Source organism: Rhinolophus ferrumequinum, chromosome 16 (genome assembly GCF_004115265.2).
Source record: "Rhinolophus ferrumequinum isolate MPI-CBG mRhiFer1 chromosome 16, mRhiFer1_v1.p, whole genome shotgun sequence".
NCBI classification, from domain to species: domain Eukaryota; kingdom Metazoa; phylum Chordata; class Mammalia; order Chiroptera; family Rhinolophidae; genus Rhinolophus; species Rhinolophus ferrumequinum.
Window position 1 is genome coordinate 942381 of NC_046299.1, and position 20417 is coordinate 962797.

The 20417-nt window shown below is 47.0% G+C and overlaps 1 protein-coding gene across 10 annotated transcripts in view; it reads right to left on the reverse strand.

Moving 5' to 3' along the window:
* JAKMIP3 (Janus kinase and microtubule interacting protein 3) overlaps positions 1 to 20417 on the reverse strand; it is a 75003-nt gene that overhangs the window by 38451 nt on the left and 16135 nt on the right. For 9 of the 10 annotated variants that reach the window (XM_033131086.1, XM_033131091.1, XM_033131089.1 and 6 more), the window contains exons 2-3: positions 4575 to 4820; positions 2917 to 3414 (exon numbers count right to left, since the gene is read on the reverse strand). In XM_033131086.1, the coding sequence (XP_032986977.1) occupies positions 2917 to 3414; positions 4575 to 4706 (630 nt within the window). In that variant the 5' untranslated portion in view covers positions 4707 to 4820. Of the gene's footprint in view, positions 1 to 2916; positions 3415 to 4574; positions 4821 to 16903; positions 17025 to 20417 lie in introns of those variants that run through there. The other variant, XM_033131085.1, reaches the window with a different exon arrangement.

Consider the following 20417-nt stretch of genomic DNA (forward strand, 5'->3'; position numbering starts at 1 on the left):
GTGTCCATGCCTGTGCCCTCACACCACAGTGCCTTTGAAATGTGGATCTGACCTCATCACTCCCTGGTTTAAACCCCCTCATGGCCTCCCCGGGCCCAAGAGTAAGATCACAAGCGAAGCGTCCACAGGAGTTCCAACCCCTCCCCCACCCCAACCCCTCACCGTCAGTTACAGAAGGTGCACGGAAACAGGAGGAGGCCCTTGGGTTGGGGTCCCTAGGGAGGAGTGTGTGGGAGGATACTGAGCTGGGGGGTCACCGGAGGGAGGGGGAAAGGTACCCTCCACACCCGACTCACCCCCAGCAGAGCACACTGAGGGCAGGCACACAGAACCAGGGCCACTGGGCAGGGCCTGGGAACCTGCATTTGCCAGCACCAGCTGACTGAGGAATGTGTTGACTGATCTAACCACTGCCCACAGTGCTGAGGGCCCCTGAAACATGGAGCCAGCACCAACCCCAGTGTGGCCACTCAGAGCTGGGGCAGCTCCCAGCTGGAGTGGGCGGCCACTCCTCTGGGGTGGGGCTTTACTTCTGGGACCCTCCCTCACCTTGCACAGTACAGGTGCACACATATCTGCTCCAGCAGATAAGTAAGCAAAGAGTCTGGCGGCAGTTGGCTACGGGCGGCTGGAATTCACCCTCAGTGACCTTCAGCCAAAACGGAAGCACTGCCCAGGAGCCACAGGCAGGGGGTGGGGGTGCAGGTGTTGGCAAAGTGGCATCTACACGTGATAAGGTTGTTTCTGAGACAAACTCATGCCCAGGCTCTGCAAGACTCCGTCAGAGTGAGGACCTTGCACACACAGCCGGCCACTCATCTGAAGCCAGTCTCCGTGGAAACAAAAGCCCCTGAGAAGCGGGGCTGGGCCATGCCTCCACGTGCCAGCAGCAGGGGGAGACTGGCCCTCACTTTACAGCAACCTTTTTATGGGGCTTAATTACTGCTGTTTGCTAGTATTCCACTTTAACTAGCTGTCTAGGCAACTGCGCGAGGAGGGGATAATATGCATCACAGACTAGTGTGTGTGAGAAAGCGGAAATTGGTTTTGCCTGCACTTCCATGGTTTTATGGAATTTAGTGACAGTCTGAGCTTGGATTCTAGCAAACGCGCTTAAGTGTGCAGCAGCTGTGTGCCTGACAAACATCGCTCTCAGATTCTCTAATAACTGGGCATGCATGTGTCCAAGTTGCTCTGGGCCCAGAGTGATACCCCCACCCCGCCCATCACAGCCTATCCTCAGAGCCATCACCAGGGAGATAAGGCCGGGGAGGCGGGCCTGTCCGAGCTCACAGAGGACGTCAGAGCCACGCTGGAAGCAGAACAAATCCACTCCTTCCCCTTCACTGCGAGTGAAAATTTGGTCAGAAACACCCCTGGGACTAGATTTCTCCAGGGTTGCTCTGGGGGAAGGTGGAGGGAGAACACTGAAATGGTAAACAGAGGAGTTTCTCCAAATTGACTGTGGATTCTATAGGGGAAAATTGTGGAAGACTTTGAAATAAGCAAGAAAAGGAGCAGACAATTTCTGGCTCCTTTTCTAAGAATGCTGGAGCTTGAGGCTGTCCGACCCCACGGAGCTGTGTGCCTGCCTCTTTGATCCTCGACTCTGGAGACAGACATTTACTTAGAGGCAACCGTCAGCGACACAGACGTTTCTGTCCACAGGTGTGCAGGGGTATTGCAAATTACCTTTGCCCAGCAGGCAGCACAAATCTCTGTACACCAAACCCCCACTTGAATTAGCCACACATTTTGCTTGTTCCCTCATTAACTAATGAGTTAAGTAAATTTATTGACATGTATGTGTTCATTGTATATTCGTATGAGAATCATGACTGTACCTTCTGTTAAAATGTATCTTCTAACAGTGTAGTTATGATCCCAATAAAAATTCCAACAGTTTCCTATGTAGGAAAAATGATTCTGAGGTTTCCATGGAACTCTAACAGGCCAAAAAGGATCAAGTCTCTCTTGAAGAAGAACAAAGTAGGAGGACGATACTCCAAAAATCAAGACTTATTATAAAGCGAGAGTAATTAACATAAAATGGGCTTGAAGAGGGACCAATGATAGAACAAATTAGAAAGCCCACTCATCCAAGAATGCTTAATATATGACAGAGGTGGCACTTGGATTGGGAGGGAAGGTGGTCTTCTTAGCAAGGGCTGCTAGGACAACTGTGTGTGTGTCCATAGGGAAAAAGACATAATTGGCCGCTGCAATGTGCACATACATGCACTCACACGTGTGCACACACACACACAATCCAGGTGGGGCAAAGACCTACACAGGAAAGACAAAACTATAACGTTTTTAAAAGATAAAACTTCAGGGCTCCAGAATAAAGGGATTTCTTAAACAAGACACAAGAAGCACCAACCCTCTAGGAAGAGATCAACAAATTAGATCATTTTAGAAAGTAAAGCTTTACACCACAAAATGACACCACTAAGAACAGGAAAAGAACCCAGAGTGGGACGGTGCTTGCATTTCGGTAGAAACGTAGGAATCACCTGGCCCAAGCCTGCAGGAAAGCCTGCTGGGATCCGCCTCCCACCCTGACATTGATTTGGAGAGAACTGCCGGCTAAGTACGCTCGCTGACCTTCCAATCCCGGAACTGCGGTCCAAACACTGGCTCCGCTTGGGTTCCAGCTCACCCTGGGACCGCAGGAAGGGGGAGGCTTGGGAGCCGCCTGTGGGGGGACGGGATGCTGACTTGCGCATGTCTCCTTCTGGCCCAAGCCCGGCACAGGAAGTCAAGCTGGAGGCGAGCGGCAGCGGGCAGAGCTCTGCCTGATTCTCAGCCTTCTGCGCATCTCCCTCCATCTCAACAGCCTGGCGCCCTGACCGCCCCAGGCCCCACATGATGTGTGCGTGGGCCGCCCCAGGCCCCCGGCGCCCGCGCACGTACCAGTCTGCGGATCTCGCGCTCGCACTCCTTCTTGATGCGGCTGATTTCCTCCTGGTGCAGGTGGTACACGCTGCGGATCTCGGCGGCCTTGATCTTGTCCGCCTGCACCACCATGGTCAGCGCCTCCTCCACCTGCTTCTTAGCCCCCTTGAGCTCGGTGATCTCCTGCTGCATTTTCATCTTCTCCACCTCGAACCCCTTCTTGGCCTCCTCCTTCACCTCGGACAGCAGCACGGTCTTGACCTTGTCGGGGCCGCTGTCGCGCAGGGTCTGCAGCAGCGCCTGCAGCCGCTGGTTCTCGTTGTCCTTGATCTTGATGACGCGCAGGAGCTCGGCCTCGTGCTGCCGCAGCAGCGTCTCGCGCACGGCCTGCAGCTCCTTCATCTTCTCCTCGTGCAGCTTGGTCTTGAGCTCAGTGAGCAGCACGGCCGCCTTGTGCTGTTCGTGCTCGCGCACCTGCTTCAGCTCCTGGTTCTTCTCCCTCTCCAGCCTGCTGACCTGGAAGAAAAGAGACACGGGTCGTGGGAGGCCCCTCTGCACTTGCCTGGACACTAATGTTGGAAAGCTTCGTTTGCGAACGTGGCTGTGAGCTTCCGAGGGAGAAAGTCTCCGTAAAATGTCATTGAAAATGGAATGGAGCCTCATGGGTGGAGAGCGCAAACATGCGCCTACAGGCGTGCGTCCGCAGGAGCGCTCAGGCTGGGAAGTGAGAGCTCCACACCCTCTCGCACCAGAGTTGTGCTCCGCTGCTCTGCCAGGGACAAACGAGCAGTGGATGCAGAAGCATCACCGCGCAAAGGAACCTGCTGAGGACAGCAGGCAGGACGCCCCTTGGGCACAGCCTGTGGGGAGCAGAAGGGCTCCTGCCTCTGCCCACATGATGGGGGCAGCGTGCTTACCTTCTAAGACATTCTCGGCAAATGGGGACCCCCAGCTGGGCGGCTGCGCCATCTGTCTAGATGACGTCTGATATCTAGACTTTGGTTAACACTCAGGTTTTTGACTGTTATACTTTCATCTAGAACCTGCGACCTTGGCTAAATGACCACACCACCCACCATCTGGCACAAAGAATGGCTAGAATCCAGCTCTGCCTGGGTCTACGTTGGGCCACCCAGGCCACAGGACCCACAGCCCCTGTGCCTCTGTCCCGGCACTGTCTCCTTCATGCCAGGACCCTAGAAAGGCTGTCACCGGACAGATACCTCATACCTAACTGACCAGAACCTTCTCCCCCACACCTGGCAACTCTAAGCCCAGGGCCCGCTGTGGCCTTCATTCAGCCAAGGGGCCCTGCTGGGCCTGCTATATTGGAGTTCATTTCCACTGTGAATAGTCCAGGGGGAAGGGGTGGCATTCCAGGGACGGTGCCACTAGACGAGGTCCTGCTGCAGAAACACTGACATCCAGGGCTGTTCCTACAGGGCTGAGGCTTGTGACCACACACTCCTCTGTGGGTGGGGGTCCCCCACAGCACCCATCTGCTGCCACCTCCCCAGAAGTGCCTGTCCTCCCCAGCTGCCTCGAGAGGCCTCAGGGCCCCAGGACCGGCTTGGCGGACAATTCCACAGAGGCCTGGCTACACCCTGCTCTGGGCAGACCTGGGCCTAGAAAGGTGAGGAAGTGAGAGGGGGAGGGGCAGGGACATGGATACCCACCTTGCTCTTCTCCTGCTGCAGCTCGATCTGGATTTCTGTGAGCTTGGCCCGCAGCTCGTCATTGGCAGCCTGCAGCGCGCCAAGGAGCTCCTTGTCTGCCTTGCTGCGGCTGCCCGTGCCCTTCTTGGACATGGTGAGGGTGGCTTCAGGGGCACGCAGGGCGGGCCGCCTGTCTGCGCTGGGCTGTCTGCGCCAAACTGGGGCAGGTGTTGCCTCGCTGCTGCTCTGCTACATTTCCTCACTCACCTAGAGGGTAAGCACACCTGGGTGAGCAGACCGGCCTGGCCCGAGCTCCCACACACGCCCTGTCCATGTGATGAGGGAGCACCACCAGGCCCACCCACCAGGATGGCCTGGAGGGTCAGTGGCACCCAGCTCAGGATGGGCTGCTGCGGCCACATGGTATTGTGGTGGCCCACGGTTAGCTGTCCGTCTCTACTGAAGCCCATCACCAGGCCACACAGTTACAGCGGAAGGAGAAAACGAATGCACTCAGAGCACACAGACACTCGTGACTGGGGTTCCAGAGACAGCCAGTGGAAACGTATTTTTCTGGGAGAAATATGGCAAATGTTTTTCCCAACAGAAAAATAACTTCCAGTCTAAATCATGTAAGTTTACTAAATGGGGGTGGGGGAAATCTCATGAACAGGTAGATAACTGAAAACGATTCTGTGACTCAGAAATAGGCCCCCTGCTAAATATATTCCTAAATATTGGACGATTAGTTGGCTAATTGTGAAAGAAAAGTCAATCTATGGAATACTGCCTTTCTAATATAAAATTCTAAATGGATTAGAGACAATTAAGGGTGAAAAACCAAAGCATTAAAATTGGTGGGAGATGTAGAAATGAGCATTTTTGAAATCTCTGGAGAGAGAGGCCTTTCTAGGCTGAAAGAAGATAAAAGGAGTTCACAAAAGGAAAGATCAATCGTTTCCAGCACAGAACAATTTTACATCTTTATGACTGATGTGTGATGCAATTAGGAATCTAAAAACAAGTTGAAACAATATTTGCAGTAAAGACAACAAAAAGTTAGTGTCTTTACTATATTAGGAGATTGTGAAACTCAATACTAAAAACACTCAGATCTCACAAGATAAATGGATAACTATCAAAGAGATTATCCCAGAGTAAACAGAGAGGGAACAGGGAAAATAAATATGTAAAGAAATTAAACAACAGAATTGTACAAAATTAATGACCCACAGATTCAAGGAACTCATAGATCCTCAAACAGGAAAAAAATTAAATACATCATAATCAAAATGATGAAAACCAAAACTTAAAAAAAAAAAAAAAAATCTTAGGGCAGCCGGATGGCTCAGTTGGTTAGAGCGTGAGCTCTGAACAACAGGATTGCTGGTTCAATTCCCTCATGGGCCAGTGAGCTGCGCCCTCCACAACTAGATTGAAGGCAATGAGCTGCCGCTGAGCTTCCTGTGGGGCAGCCGGATGGCTTAGCTGGTTAGAGTGCAAGCTCTCAACAACAAGGTTGCCGGTTCAATTCCCACATGGGATGGTGGGTTGTGCCCCCTGCAACTAAACATTGAAAATGACAACTGGACTTGGAGCTGAGCTGCGCCTTCAACAACTAGATTGAAGGACAATGACTTGGAGCTGATGGGCCCTGGAGAAACACACTGTTCCCCAATAAAATTAAAAAAAAAATCTTGAAAGGCACTAAAGGAGAGAAGGGACACATGCCATTCAAAGGAGCAAAGATAAAATTAGGCAAGCTAGAAGAAAATGGAACGATATCTTTAAAGTGCTGGAAAACAAAAACATATGTCAAACCAGAATTCTATACTTGGTACAAATGTCTTTCAAAACTGAAGGATCTGACCACCACACACCCATTAGAATGGTTACTGTCAATTTTTAAAAATACAATTTTCAAAAAAACCCCAAAATAACAAGTGAGGGTGTGGAGAAATTGGAACCTAACACTTGTGCACTATTGGTGGTAATGTAAAATGGTGCAGCTGCTTCCGAAAACTGTCTGGAGGTTTAACCAGATATTACACATGACCCAGTAATCCCATTTCTAGGCATATACCCAAGAGAAATGAAAAAACATGTCCACAGAAAGTTCATAGCAGCATTATTCATAAGACCCCAAATGTGTAAGTAACCCCAATGCCCACCGACTAATAAATGGATAAATACAATGTGATATAGCCAAACCATGGAATACCACTCATCAGTGAAAAGCACTGACACACATTACAATGGAAATGAACCTTGACAACATGATGCTAAGTGAAAGAAGCCAGTCACAAAAGATCATATATTGTATGATTCCATGTATACGAAGTGCCCAGAATAGGGAGCTACATAGAGAAAAGTAGAGTCAAGGTTGCCATGGGCTGGGGACAGAGGGAGTGAGAAATGACTGCTAAAGGGAGCAGACTATCTTTCGGGGGTGACGGAAATGTTCTAAATTTGTGGTGATAGTTGCACAACTCTGTGAATATACCAAAACCCTGTGAATTCACACTTTAAGTGGGTGAGTTATATATTATTAAAGCTCTTACCCAATAAAAAGGAGAAATAAGGGCTTTTCAGACAAACAAAAGTTGAAAGTATTTGCTTCCAGCAGTTCTGCACTACAAAAAAAAGTGTTAAAAAAAGATGTTCTTCAGGCAGAAGAGATATTATCAAATGGGAAATTAAATCTACTCAAACAAATGAAGAATGCTGAAAATGGTAAAAATAAAGGTATATATCACGGACTCTTTTCTTATTTTTAATTCTTACAGATCATTGAAATCAAAACTAGTGATAATGCATTGTTGGGTTTATAACATATTATAGAAGTAAAATGTCTGAAGAATAGCAAAAATATGGGAAGAAGAAAAATAAAGTCATTGATTATATGTGAATTGTTATAATATCTAGGACTGTGCTAAGCTAAAAATGATATTGAAAATCCTAAAGCAAGCACCAGATATTAAATTAAAAGAGAAATGTAACAAATAAGCCAACAGGGGAGGTAAAATAAGATCTTAAAAAATACTCAGTCCCAAAAACAGGCAAGAAAAGAGAACAAAGACGAGATAACACAAATAGAAAATAAAGAGCAGAAAATTAAGTGTAAGTCCAACCATGTTACTAAATATTAAATGTAAATGGGCCAAACAACACAATTAAATGGTAAACATTTTTAGATTAGATTAAAAAAAAAAGCAAGCACCAACTTTATGCAACCTACAAGAAACTCGCTTTAAATATAAAGGCATAGATTGGTTAAAAGTAAAAGGATGGGAAAGTTATATGATGGAAGCTTCAATGAAAAGAAAGCTGAAGTGATTGCATTTATGTTAGACCATATAGATTTCAGAACAAGGAATATCACCAGGGATTAAGAGGGACGTTACATAATGATAAAAGACATAGCACTCCTAAAGGTACATGCATCAAACAACAGAGCTTCAAAAATACATAAAACAAAAACTGATAGAAATGGAAGTAGAAATAGGAATAGTCACAATTGTAACTGGATATTTCAACACCCATCTCTCAGTAAGAGATGAAATATGCTCAAAAAGTTAGGTAAAGATATCAGAGATTTCAACAATCCTGACTCAATTGGCATTTATAGGATTTACCACCCAACAACAGAAGAATATATAGTATTTTCAAGTGTACATAAAGTATTCATTGAGATAGGCAATAATAACAAATATCAACAAAGTTTAATAATTGAAATGATTCAAATTATGCTCTCAATCAAAAAGAAATTGAACTAGAAATATCTACTAGAAAGATATCCAAAAATTCAAATATTTGGAAATTTTAAAAACACACTTCTGTATAACAGGTAAGTAAAAGAAGAAATTATAAGAAAATTGGAAAAATATTTTGAACTTAATGAAAATAGGGGCCGGCCCGGTGGCTCAGGCGGTTAGAGCTCCATGCTCCTAACTCCGAAGGCTGCCGGTTCGATTCCCACATGGGCCAGTGGGCTCTCAACCACAAGGTTGCCAGTTCAATTCCTCGACTCCCTCAAGGGATGGTGGGCTCCGTCCCCCGCAACTAAGATTGAACACGGCACCTTGAGCTGAGCTGCCGCTGAGCTCCCAGGTGGCTCAGTTGGTTGCAGTGCATCCTCTCAACCACAAGGTTGCCAGCAACGGCGACTGGACCTGGAGCTGAGCTGCGCCCTCCACAACTAAGACTGAAAGGACAACAACTTGAAGCTGAACGGCACCCTCCACAACTAAGATTGAAAGGACAACAACTTGACTTGGAAAACAGGCCTGGAAGTACACACTGTTCCCCAATAAAGTCCTGTTCCCCTTCCCCAATAAAATCTAAAAAAAAAAATAAAGAAAATAAAACCACAATGTATCAAAATTTGTGGGACACAACTAAAATGGAAAGGAGAGAAAAATTTATGACAATAAATGCTTATATTAGAAAATAAAAAAGGTCTCTAATCATAATCTAATCCTAATCTAAGCTTCCATTTTAAGAACATGGAAAAAAGAAAAATAAAGTAAATGCAAAGTAAGCAGAATAGAAATAATAAAGATGCTAGTAGAAATTGATAAATTTGAAAATAATAGGAGAAATTAATAAAACTAAAAGCTGGTTTTGGGAAAATAATAATATTAATAAACCTCTGGAAAGACTGATCAGGACAAAAAAAAGACATAAGTTACCAATATCAGGAATTAACAAGGGGACATCACTACACATCCTACAGACATTAAAAGGTAAATGAAATGGACAAATTTCTTGAAAGACACAAACTAACAAAACTCATTCTTAACTTGAGCACCTTTTATTCATTCAAGAAATTGAATTTGTAGTTAAAAAAAAAAAAAACCTTTCAAAAAAGAAAACCCTAGGCACAGATGTATCCACTGGTGAATTCTACCAAACATTTAAGGAAGTATTAACAAGTCTACATCAACTCTTCCAGAAAAATGGAAGAGACGTGAACACTTCCCAACTCATTTTATGAGGACAACATTACTCTGATATAAAAACCAAAGAATATCCCTCATTAAGATGAATGCAAAATCCTTAACAAAATTAGCCACTTGAATTCAGCAATATATAAAAAGGATTAACACAATATAACCAAATGGGGCATATATAAGGAATGCAAAATTGGTTTAATGTTTTGAAAAATGAGTCTATTCAATTTACCATATTAATACATTGAAATGAAAAAACACATTATCTTTTTGAAAGATGCAGAAAAGTCTTTTGACAAAATTCAAAATCTATTCACTACACAAACTTTCAGCAAACTAGGAATAAGAGGAAGCTTCCTCCCCCGATAAGGAACATCTACAAACAAACAAACAAACAAACAAACAAACAAACAAAGGAGGGCGGCCTGATGGCTCAGGTGGTTGGAGTGCCATGCTCCAAATGCCAAAGGCCGTTGGTTCGATTCCCACATGGGCTAGTGAGCTGCGCCCTCTACAGCTAAGACTGTGAACAACAGCTCTCCCTGGAGCTGGGCTGCTGTGAACAGCTGGGGTTTGGTGTGAGCTGCCATGAGCTGCTATGAGTTGCTGTGAGCTGCCATGTGTGACAGTGAGCGGCAGAACAACTGGTGACCAACTGCCTCAGCAGGTGGAGCACAAGACTCTAGCATGGGCCAGGGAGCTGTGCCCTACAACTAGACTGAGAAACAATGGCTTAAAAAAAAAAAAAAAGAACGGGGGAGGGGCAAAAAATAAGGAAACAAAACAACACTATAGCCAACGTCACACTTACTGCTTTTCCCTTAAGGTAGGGAAAATACAGAACACCTCTGACCATTCCTATTCAGCACTGAACAAGAAAAAGACCAAAAGGCAGAAATAAAGAAATAAATCATTTTTATTCACATATGATATGACTGTCTATGTAGAAATCCTAAAGAATCTATCTAGAAGACATAAGTGAATAGAAGGTCAAAAGACCGAAGTAAGGTCACAGAAGGTCAAAAGAGAAAAATCAGTGATATGTATCAGTTATATTTCTATATTCAGTTGTCCCCCCTTATCCACGGTTTTGCTTTCCGAGGTTTCAGTTACCTGTGGTCAACCGCAGTCTGAAAATACTAAATGGAAAATTCCAGAAACAATGTATAAGTTTTAAACAGTGCGCTGTTCTGAATAGCGTGTGATGAAATCTCACGCCATCCCCCTCCGTGCCTCCTGAGACGTGAATCATCCCTTTGCCCAGCGCATTCGAGCTATATACGCTCTGTCCGTTAGTCACGCGGTAGCCATCTCAGGATCAGACTGACTGTCACAGTACCACAGGACCTGTGTCTTAATAACCCTGAGTGTGCACTTGTTTCAGGGGGTCACTTGCCGAGGCTCAATGCTTTCTACTCACATCTTCCACCCACAAGTCTAATGCCTTTTCCATCTTCACTAACGCTCATCCAGCTCTGTGGCCGTAACTTGTGCGGTCTGACGTGCAACAGCAAAATTAGCACCAATTTTTTTCCTTCTTCACAATTTCATGGATAGAAGGTTGGTTCTTAGCATACATCTTAGCGCCCCCAGCACACGATGTTTTTCTTTATTAAGTAGAGCGCGTTCATCTTTTCACAGAGAGGAAGTGCTTTCTGGCTTCTCTGTGGAGTATCCGAACAGCCAGCACCACCATTCTTGTGCTTTGGGGCCATTATTAAGTCAATTGAAAGTGAAACCAAGGCAAAATCCTAATTGGCTTTTTTTTGTGTGCACAGAAACTGACAAGCTGTTGCTAAAATAAATGTGGGAAAAGCAAATGTTGTAAATTAAGCAATTTTGGAAAATAACCAATAAATCTGGGGATCACTACCTGATTTTCTGCCCACAATAAAGCTACAGTCATCAGGTCAGCCTGGTACTGAGGTAAAGACGTGCGGATCGATGGGGCATTATAGAAAAACAGAGCCCCATATTGTCTGGTCAGTCGGTATTTGACAAAGGATCGAAGAAAATTCAATGGAGAAAAGATGTCTTTGGAACAAATGGTGCTGGAACAATTGCACATCTATGTGCCAAACCAGACAGAAAAAAAGCCACAACTCAACCCACACTTCACATCAGACTTAGAAATCAAGCTGAAAAAGATCGTGGAACTAATGTGAAATGTGAAGCCACAGAACTTCTAAATAAAACTGTAGATAAAATCTTCATCATCTTGGATTAGGAGAAACATCTTAGAAAGTAGGGGGGAAAAAGATAAAAACCACATAAGAAAATATTGGCAAATTGAACTTCATAAAAATTTCAAACTTCTTGTCTTTGGAAGATATTGTTAAGAAAATGAAGACAAGCCATAGACTGGGAGAATATATTTGCTAAATATACATCTGATAAAGGACTGCTATCCTGAATATATAGGTTAAAACTCTTAAAATTCAACAATAAAAAGACAACCCAATTGAAAAATGATCAAAAGATTTGAAAGACCTGTCACCAAAGAAAGTGTCCAGATGGCAAATAAGCACAGGGAAGACGCTAACAGCATTGACCATCAGGGAAATGTAGATTCAAACTGCAAGGAGATACCACTACACACCTATTTGAATGGCTAACATGAGAACGCCTGACTATACCAAGCATTGTCAGGATGTGCGAGAACAGGAACTCTCACACGTGGCTGGTAGAACAGAAAATGGATCAACCACTTTGGAAAACAGTTGGTTAGTTTCTTAAAAAGTTAAACAGCCACCCACCACGTGATTCAGCCTCAGTATTTGCCCGAGGGAAATGAAGGTGTGCATCTATATGAAGACTTGAACGTGAAATGTTCACAGCAGCTTTATTCATAACAGCAAAACAACAAACAAAACAAACAAAACAAAAACTGGAAGCAACCCCCAAATCCATCACCCAGTGAATGGATAAACAAACTAGTGTACATCCATACAATGGAATACCACTCAAAAAAACAGAACAGAAAAATTAACTATTGACTCACCCATGCGACCATAAATCTCAAAATAAAAGCATTCTGTTTGATTGCATTTATATGCAAGTCTAGAAATATAAACAAATGTATAGTGACAGAAGCAGATTAGTTGTTGCCTGGGGATATGGTGGGGTTGTCAGGTAGGAGGAGGAAGGAAGGATTGCAAAGAGCAATGAAAAACTTTTGACCTGATGGTTACGTCCACTATCTTGAGTGTAGAGATGGTTTTGCAAGTATATAGATGTGTCAAACTTTATCATGCTGCTTTTACCATTTGAAAAGGAAGTTTCAAAGCCATAAGTAATATACTAAATTTGTTGTCCTTGGTATCACTGGTGAGAAAGAATAACTGGTACAGTTCGTTTGGGGAGCAATATGAGGATATGTATTTTAAAACCTTCAAAGTGCTCCTAACTTTTAACCTAGAAGTTTCATATCTAGGATTCTATCCGAAAAAGGTTATTCTAAATACAGAGAAAACTTTATGCTCAGAGATGTTCAATGCAATATTATTTATAATAGTGAAAACCTGGAAACAATCTAAATACTTATGAATTAAGTTTCTGCACAGTGAAATATTATGCAAACTTTAAAGTGATGCTTAATAAGAAGTTATTCTAAAAAGGAAGATGAATATCTCATATGAGGCGAAAGACAGAAAACAAAACTGCAATTGATAGAATGATCATAACAATGTAAAAAACAAAACAGAAAAAAGACAAGGAAGATATTTTAAATGTTTAATAATTTATCTTGTGGGTATTAAAAAATGTGATTACTTTTGTCTTTTTCTTTTTGAGATTTTCTTCTTTTAAGTTTCCATAATGAGAATGTATTCATTTTACGAAAAAAATATTTCATAAAGAAAACACATCCAATGACCTTTTAGAGCTTTAAAGCCCATCGGTCTTCCACCAGTGCCCAGAAGACATCTCTGGCAGCGGAGTAGGAGCTCAACAGGTGAACCCTGAGTGCCTGGGAGTTCCCCGGGGGGAGGACCAGCGCCCTCCTCAGCCTGGCATTTGGAGAAGAAGCCATCTCTCCTTTCTTCTCTGAGTTTGCTCCAGCAACTATTACGGTTGCCCAACCTGGTACCATGGTAGCCACCATATGAGAACATGTGCATAGGGCTCTGGGCGTCTTTTAAAAGCCACGGAGACGAGGCTTGTCTTAAATTAAACAAACATCCCTGAAAATGTGAAAAGGTAGGTGGTGAGGCCAGTTTCAGAAGCTGGGTTCCCCTGTCTTTTGGACTTACAGAAAAATTATTATTTTTCTGTTGATGACGGGTGGTTGATGGGTGGATGGGTGGATGGATGGATGGATGGATGGATATAAATGAAAGGCCTGGGAACAAGCCAGATCCACTTCACAGAACAAAGATTATCATGGAACAAAGATTATACATGGTAATTAATGATCTGAAGGATTTAAAAAGAGGGGGGTGATTAAGAAGTATTTTTAAAGGAATGACAGCAGGTTCTGGGTCCCACTGGGAGGGGATGAACACTACTTGCTGGCCCCCACATCACTCTCTGGGGCACTAGAACTCTCTGGTTGGGTCGTCCTCTATGCAGCTGGGATGGCCACCTGCGTACGAGTGCCCGCATACGGAGTGCCTGCCGAAGGGTAAGCTGCAGTGATGAGCTCGGTGAAGCACTTGGCGCTCTGCCCTCTCCAACCCACCGTCACCACCCTCTAACTGCTAAACGTTGCCCGAAGGTCCTTCTGGCCTCGGGTTTCGTCTTCTTCCCACCCTGAGACCAGAGCATTCTACAAGCCAATTTTGCTTTTTAATAAAACTCTGCAATGGATGTGCCAGCTGGCCACCAGGAGGCCAACCACACAAACCCGTGGTCTGCCGTGTGAGACGAGCATCAGCCTGAAATACGTAAAAGCCTTTCAAGCCTCCTCTAGTTTTAGGAGTTGTCCAAATGTTGGCTCTTCCTGATCAGAGTTCATGTCCGGTCGTCTGTCATGTCGACGGGAGGTGTTCCAACGTGCTTCCTGTTCTGACCCCCTCCATCCATCATCGGGGAAGGCTGGGTCTCAGCTTAACACTAAGCAGCAGACAGTGGGGACTTGGGAACCAGTGTTCTTGGGGACGAAACACAGACATTCGTCCCTTCAAAGGAAAATCAGCCGAGGCATCCAGACATCAGCCTTGACCCCCACCCCCTACTGCTGACCCCTCAGCCGCTTCCATCCACTGGGCACTCAGGAACTTCTTCAAAACCAAAGTAACCCTGGGCCACCCAGTTGCCAAGCATGGCAGGCAGAGTTCCAGGAGAAGCAGCCGCTCAGAGAGGACGTTGATAAGATCACAGCATGTGGGAAAGGCCAGGGCTAGGACTCCTCCTCATGTGGCTGAGACATGACTGGTCCAGGTAAGCGCTCCAGCCTCAAGGCCATCGTCATGGGCAGAACAAAGTCTGGCTGAGTCTGCAAGGACCCTGGAGCTTGGGGTTCACGACCTTCCTGGGTCCCACCCTTTGTCCTGAGCGGGACACTGTTCCTGCCTCCGCTAGGCTGGGATCAGCGTCTCTTGAGCCTAGTCCTCTGCATCATTGACGCAGTTCCTAGGACACCCCTTGTCAGCTGTAGCCACCTGAATGGCCACAGGTATGTCCTGATATCACTTCCCGACATGGTGAAGCGTGGTGCACACTAAGCCAGCACCTGAGAGCCTTCGGGAAGGACACCAGGGGACAAACACAGCTGCCCGCAGCCGACCGGGGCAGGGAATCAGTCCTCTGCCACCGGCAGCACCTCTTGCCGGCTCAGAGCTCACCCTGCGTGCTGGACCAGCTGCCCCGCAGGTTGGCGAGGAAGATGGGGCCAATGTTTTAAGAAAGGTACATTGTTTCTGTGGCCGCACCTGGGCTTTTCCAACCCTGGTGCTAAAGAAGGGTCTGAATGGAAACTTCCTATCATCACCCGCTCCACGTCGGCTTGTGCGTCCGTAAACAGGAGGCGACGGTAACACAGGAGGTGCAGTCGTCCTGAGTGGGATTCAGTGCCCGAGCCCATGGTCCAGCTGAACCCTCCAAGGACTCACTTGTCCGAACAGTTAGTTCCAACCAGCAGGCCAGAAGGCCCATCTCCCTACAGCTCCCTGGCTGCGGGACGTCCACAGCTGTCTGCACATGGGCAGTCTTCAAGGGGCTGCTGAGTCGTAACGGGAACTAACACAGTCTGTGCTCTCGTGGGTGTCGCCTGTGCTTACCAGGTGTGCCCTCAAATCACCAGTCAAGGACGACACTTAGGTAAACAGGCACACACCCACTTATCACCCAGCCGGAGGATGGATGGCCTGTCTCCTACAAGGTACGCATTGGTCTGCTGTCGGAGTCCCAGGGAACCTCAGCCACAGGCTGCCCTGTCATTTGTAACGCTGTCGGGATAAGCTGAAGTCCCGCGTCGGCCTGGTTTACATTCCTGTTACACAGTTTCCCTCAGGAACCAAAACAGCATTTCACTACTGATCTGTTCAAAGGCTTAGCTCTTCCGAGAATGTTCTCAAAACTACCAATCTGGTCTTGGTTTTGAAATGGTAAAAGGATCGTCATCTGGGTTGGCCCTGGTTCTCTGCACGCATGAGCTGACAGCAGAGACATGGCCAGAGCAGGTGGTCACATGGTCACACCTCAGCCTGCACGCCGTTTTCCCAGCGAGCCCGGTTTCCGTCTCCGTCAGTAGGAAATGACGTATTAACTGCCACGTTGCCTGTGCTGCTCTTCCCACAACCCTGCTGGCCCTGGTCAGCTGCCCACTTTCCCTGAGCTCCTGGAGAAACTGAGGCCCAATATAAAAACAAGTGCTTCTTTCAAAGAGAAGTGTTGGGAGTCGGTGAAAAAGCTGTTATTTCCCTAAAACACTGGAGTTCCTTCCATGACGAGTGATGTCAACGGACAAACTGTGATTCCTGATTACGTTTTGAAAAGAAGACACCATCCCCCCACAGGGCCGGCTGGTGGTGGGTTAGCGAGCCATTAACAGGTCCTGGTAATAACCAGGAAGCAAGGCGCTGGGAGCCCCACCCACCCGTCACCCCCACTGCTGCAGGAGCCAGGGAGCCGCTGGGGGCCTCCCGCTGCACTAAGGGGGCTCTGGGGTGCCTACCACACCCACCACTAAGTGCTCTCCCAGCCGAGCCCCCACCCACCTTGGAACATGTGATCAAAGAAACACTGCGTTGGAGAGAACCGGCTGCCCTGGATGCAGGAGCCTGGAGAGCTCTGAACGGCTTCTCTGTGTCTTTGCTCATTTGACATGACAGTTAGCTTCCCAGCTACACACGAACGCATTCTAAGTATGGACGCAATTCAGGTGCAATAAAGCTGTGCAGAACGGCCTCAGCCCAGCCCAAAAGTAGCAAAGCCTCTGAGCACTCAAAAGGAACTTACGTCCTGAAACCCTGCCAGTCTGCTCTCCTCACCCATTTTTCACCTTGACCGGGAGAGTCTCAGCTGGTCCAGGACCCAGTGCAGCTTGTGCATCAGCTCCAGGGCTCTGTGACTCAGCAAACCCAGCCCTTATTTTTCAGATGCAATTCACTACGCTATGACTACATCCAGGGGGAGGGACCAGCCACGTCTGTGAGCGGATGCCTGTGGCAGGATGGCCGAGCTCTGCGTGCGTGCAAATGCCGCACCCAGACTGGTGACCTCAGGAACGCCCAGGTGCGGCCAACAGCCGCCCGAGGTTGCAGAGACATCTCGGGTGGGGAAGGAAGCTGCCCGCTGCGCCTGCCCACCGGGGAAGACGCCATCGCAGATGGGGTCCTGAGAGCTGTGTGCTCCTGGGGAGGAATACTGATCTGGCCACATGCTCAGGTGAAAGCACAAGGGAGGGACACAGCACCTGCCTGGCTGCTCCAGGAGACCACGCAGGTGCTCTCCTCCTTAGAAAATGCCCTGGGTCTTGTGTAGCTATAGCATCAATCATACCGTGTTTCCCCCAAAATAAGACCTAGCAGACCATCAGCTCTAATGCGTCTTTTGGAGCAAAAATTAATATAAGTCTTATAGTAAAATAAGACTGGGTCTTATAATATAATATAATAAAATATAATATAACATAATATAAGAGTATAATATAATACTGGATATAATACAATACCAGATATAATATAATATAATATCATATCATATAATATCATATAATATCATATAATATTGCGTCTAATATAATATAATACCAGGTCTTATATTAATTCTTGCTCCAAAAGACGCATTAGAGCTGATTGTCCAGCTGGGTCTTATTTTCAGGAAAACATAAGTCAAAGTATGAATGAACTTTGACTCCAAAGGATATTTTTTATTTTAAATGGTGAGGTGACAGAAGGGATCGGGGTCCGTTAAACTCTGAAGAATGAACACAGAGAAGAATCAGACAAATGAGACCATAGCCACTGGTGTGACAGTTGAGCACAGGAGCTTGTCCCACGTAAACGCAGCTGAATTACATCATAAAAGCCCCAGAGAAGCACAAGCAGCTCCGGCTCTTGAGCAAACGCTCTTGAGCAAACGCGGGGCTCACCGGTTTCCAGCTGGAGGGAACGAGAGTCCAGCTGCTCTGATCTGACAGAGGAAACAGTGAAGGCAGTGGAGCAGGTGGCTTTGCACTCACCGCCCGGCCAGGGCATAGCTGGGCTGCGTGTGAGTCAGAACCAGCTGGGCTCTGGGCTCTGGGCGTGTGGAACCAGTGAGCACCCTCCCGGGGACGAGCGGCTCTGCGCCGGAAGTCCTGAAATCAGGACTCATCTCCTCTGCCTCAGGCTTCTTCAAATTTGGCTTTTCTTGACCAATTATTCTTCTCTGTCAGCTTGTCCATGCAATGGAAACCCTGTTTGGATTCTGACTGGAGTTGCACCGAGCTCACAGATTAACCAGGAGAGGACTAAGAGCTCTGTGACATTGCCCGCTTGTCACGGGCACAGCATGGTTCTCCATTCAGTCAGGATGTTTATGTCTTTCCGTGAAGCTGCACGGTTTTCCCCGAAGGCCTGGTACAACTTTTGATGCACTTCCTCTGAGGTGCCTAACATTTGTGCTACAATCACAAACGTGTTTCTGCCTGTGGTTGCTTCCTTTTCCTTCCCGTAAATAGCGAAGGCTGGCACAGAGGACAACCCCTGACTTTTTACATCGACCTCGTGCCGGCCACTTGCTGAAATCTCTTAACAGTTCATTTCTACCTTCTCTTGGGAAGGACAGTTTTGTTTCTTCTTTTCCAATCTTTACTCTTTCAATTATTTTTCCTATGTTCTTGTGTTAGGTCGGATCTCCTATCCATTGTTAAGGAGAAGTAATAATAATTACCATCTTTCTCTTATTTCTTTCTTGAAGAGACGTGTTTTCAATGGTCCACCATTAAGTTTCACACTTGTGCAGGATTTTCATGGATTCCTTTTATCAGGTTAAAGAATTTATCTGTATCCCAAATTCGCTAAGAGCACGTGTTTTAGAAATTGTGAAAGGGTGTTGCCGTTTGCCAAACGCTTTTCCTGTGACAGGTAGGACAACAGTCTCTGAGCCAGTTTGTGCCCCCACCCCCACCCCGGGGTCACCGGCTGGACCTGCCTCCACGCCTCCTGGTTCAGAGGTTAATATCACATCATTTCAAGCATGAGACTTGGGGGGGGGCACACACGTGGCTCTTCACAGCCCCCCTGAAATGTTTCCCACCTGAGGGAGCAGAGACAGACGAGGCACCGGGCAGCTCTTGTGTGGGCATTTGTGGTCCACCCTCAGGAGAGGGCAGCCCTTTGAAGGTCCCAGCACTGTGCCAGCTCTTCTTCCCAGCTCCCTCACCTTTCAGCAAGGTTCTCTCCCTCCTCTCATCCCCACCTGGGCATGAAACTGCAGGCCTGTGGGCCCCGGGCAGTACCCGCCACGGCCCAGCAGGTGCCCCTGGTCCCAGCTCAGTGTCCCTTTCCTTTTCTAAAATCCTGAGCGATGTCTCGCCCTCTCCCTCCCTTCCCTGTAAAATGAGCTGGAGAGAATTCTAGTTCCAACCCACCCAGCATTCTGGGAGTGTGTGAAGGAGACAGTTGCTCAGATGATCTTCGCTGGCCGGCTGGCCAGAATTCCGTTTGCTTTTTAGTCAGCAGCATTACCCTGACACAAAAAAAGTTTTCTCAGAAAGTGATGACTTCCTAACTCCCCTCTGATTCTCCAAGGTTACGGCAGCTTCCTTCTAGAACCTGAACTCCCGTGGATCAGCCCCGCTGGACAGGGGGATGGGTAGCATGGAGCTGGGGACCCGCTGCGGCACCCCTGCCCCACCGTCCACTGCTTCCATCCTGCAGCAAACTTGCAGCTGCCACGTCCGTCTAGAGGCCACTCTTGCAGCTCTGAGGACCAGGCAGCGCCATGCAGTCCTTGAGGCCAGACATCCTGAGGAGTGTCCTCTGGGCCCCAAAGAGGCGACAGCACAGAGCCACTGGAGGTGACACACAGCAAGGCTGGAAGCTGCTGGGCCTCCTCCCCCGAGGGACGGCTTGATCACCCACGTGTGGCCAGTTACCGTGGAAAACACTGTGTTTACGTAGAAACAGATGAATACCGGTGTTTTCAAGGTCCGTCCAGACTTGGACAATTCAATCACCTGCACCTTCAGCCTCCATAAAACGGCCTCCTTCCAAGAAGGACAGACAAGGTTCTCAGCAAGTCACGGCTCATATCAGAATCTTCACACACACCCTTCTGCATTTGGGGACAGCTTCTCCTGGCAGGCAATGAGGCTTCATTGTGAGGACCTACACCACTGTTCCTGGGGGGCTGCCCCCTCTGTCCCACCAGGGACTCTCCACAGGAAGGCTCGCTGGGGGAAGAAAGGCTTCTCCCCCTGCCTGCAGGTGAGTTTAGCAAACACCAAGGAATGTTCTAGAATCCCAGGCACTGCATCTGAAATGCA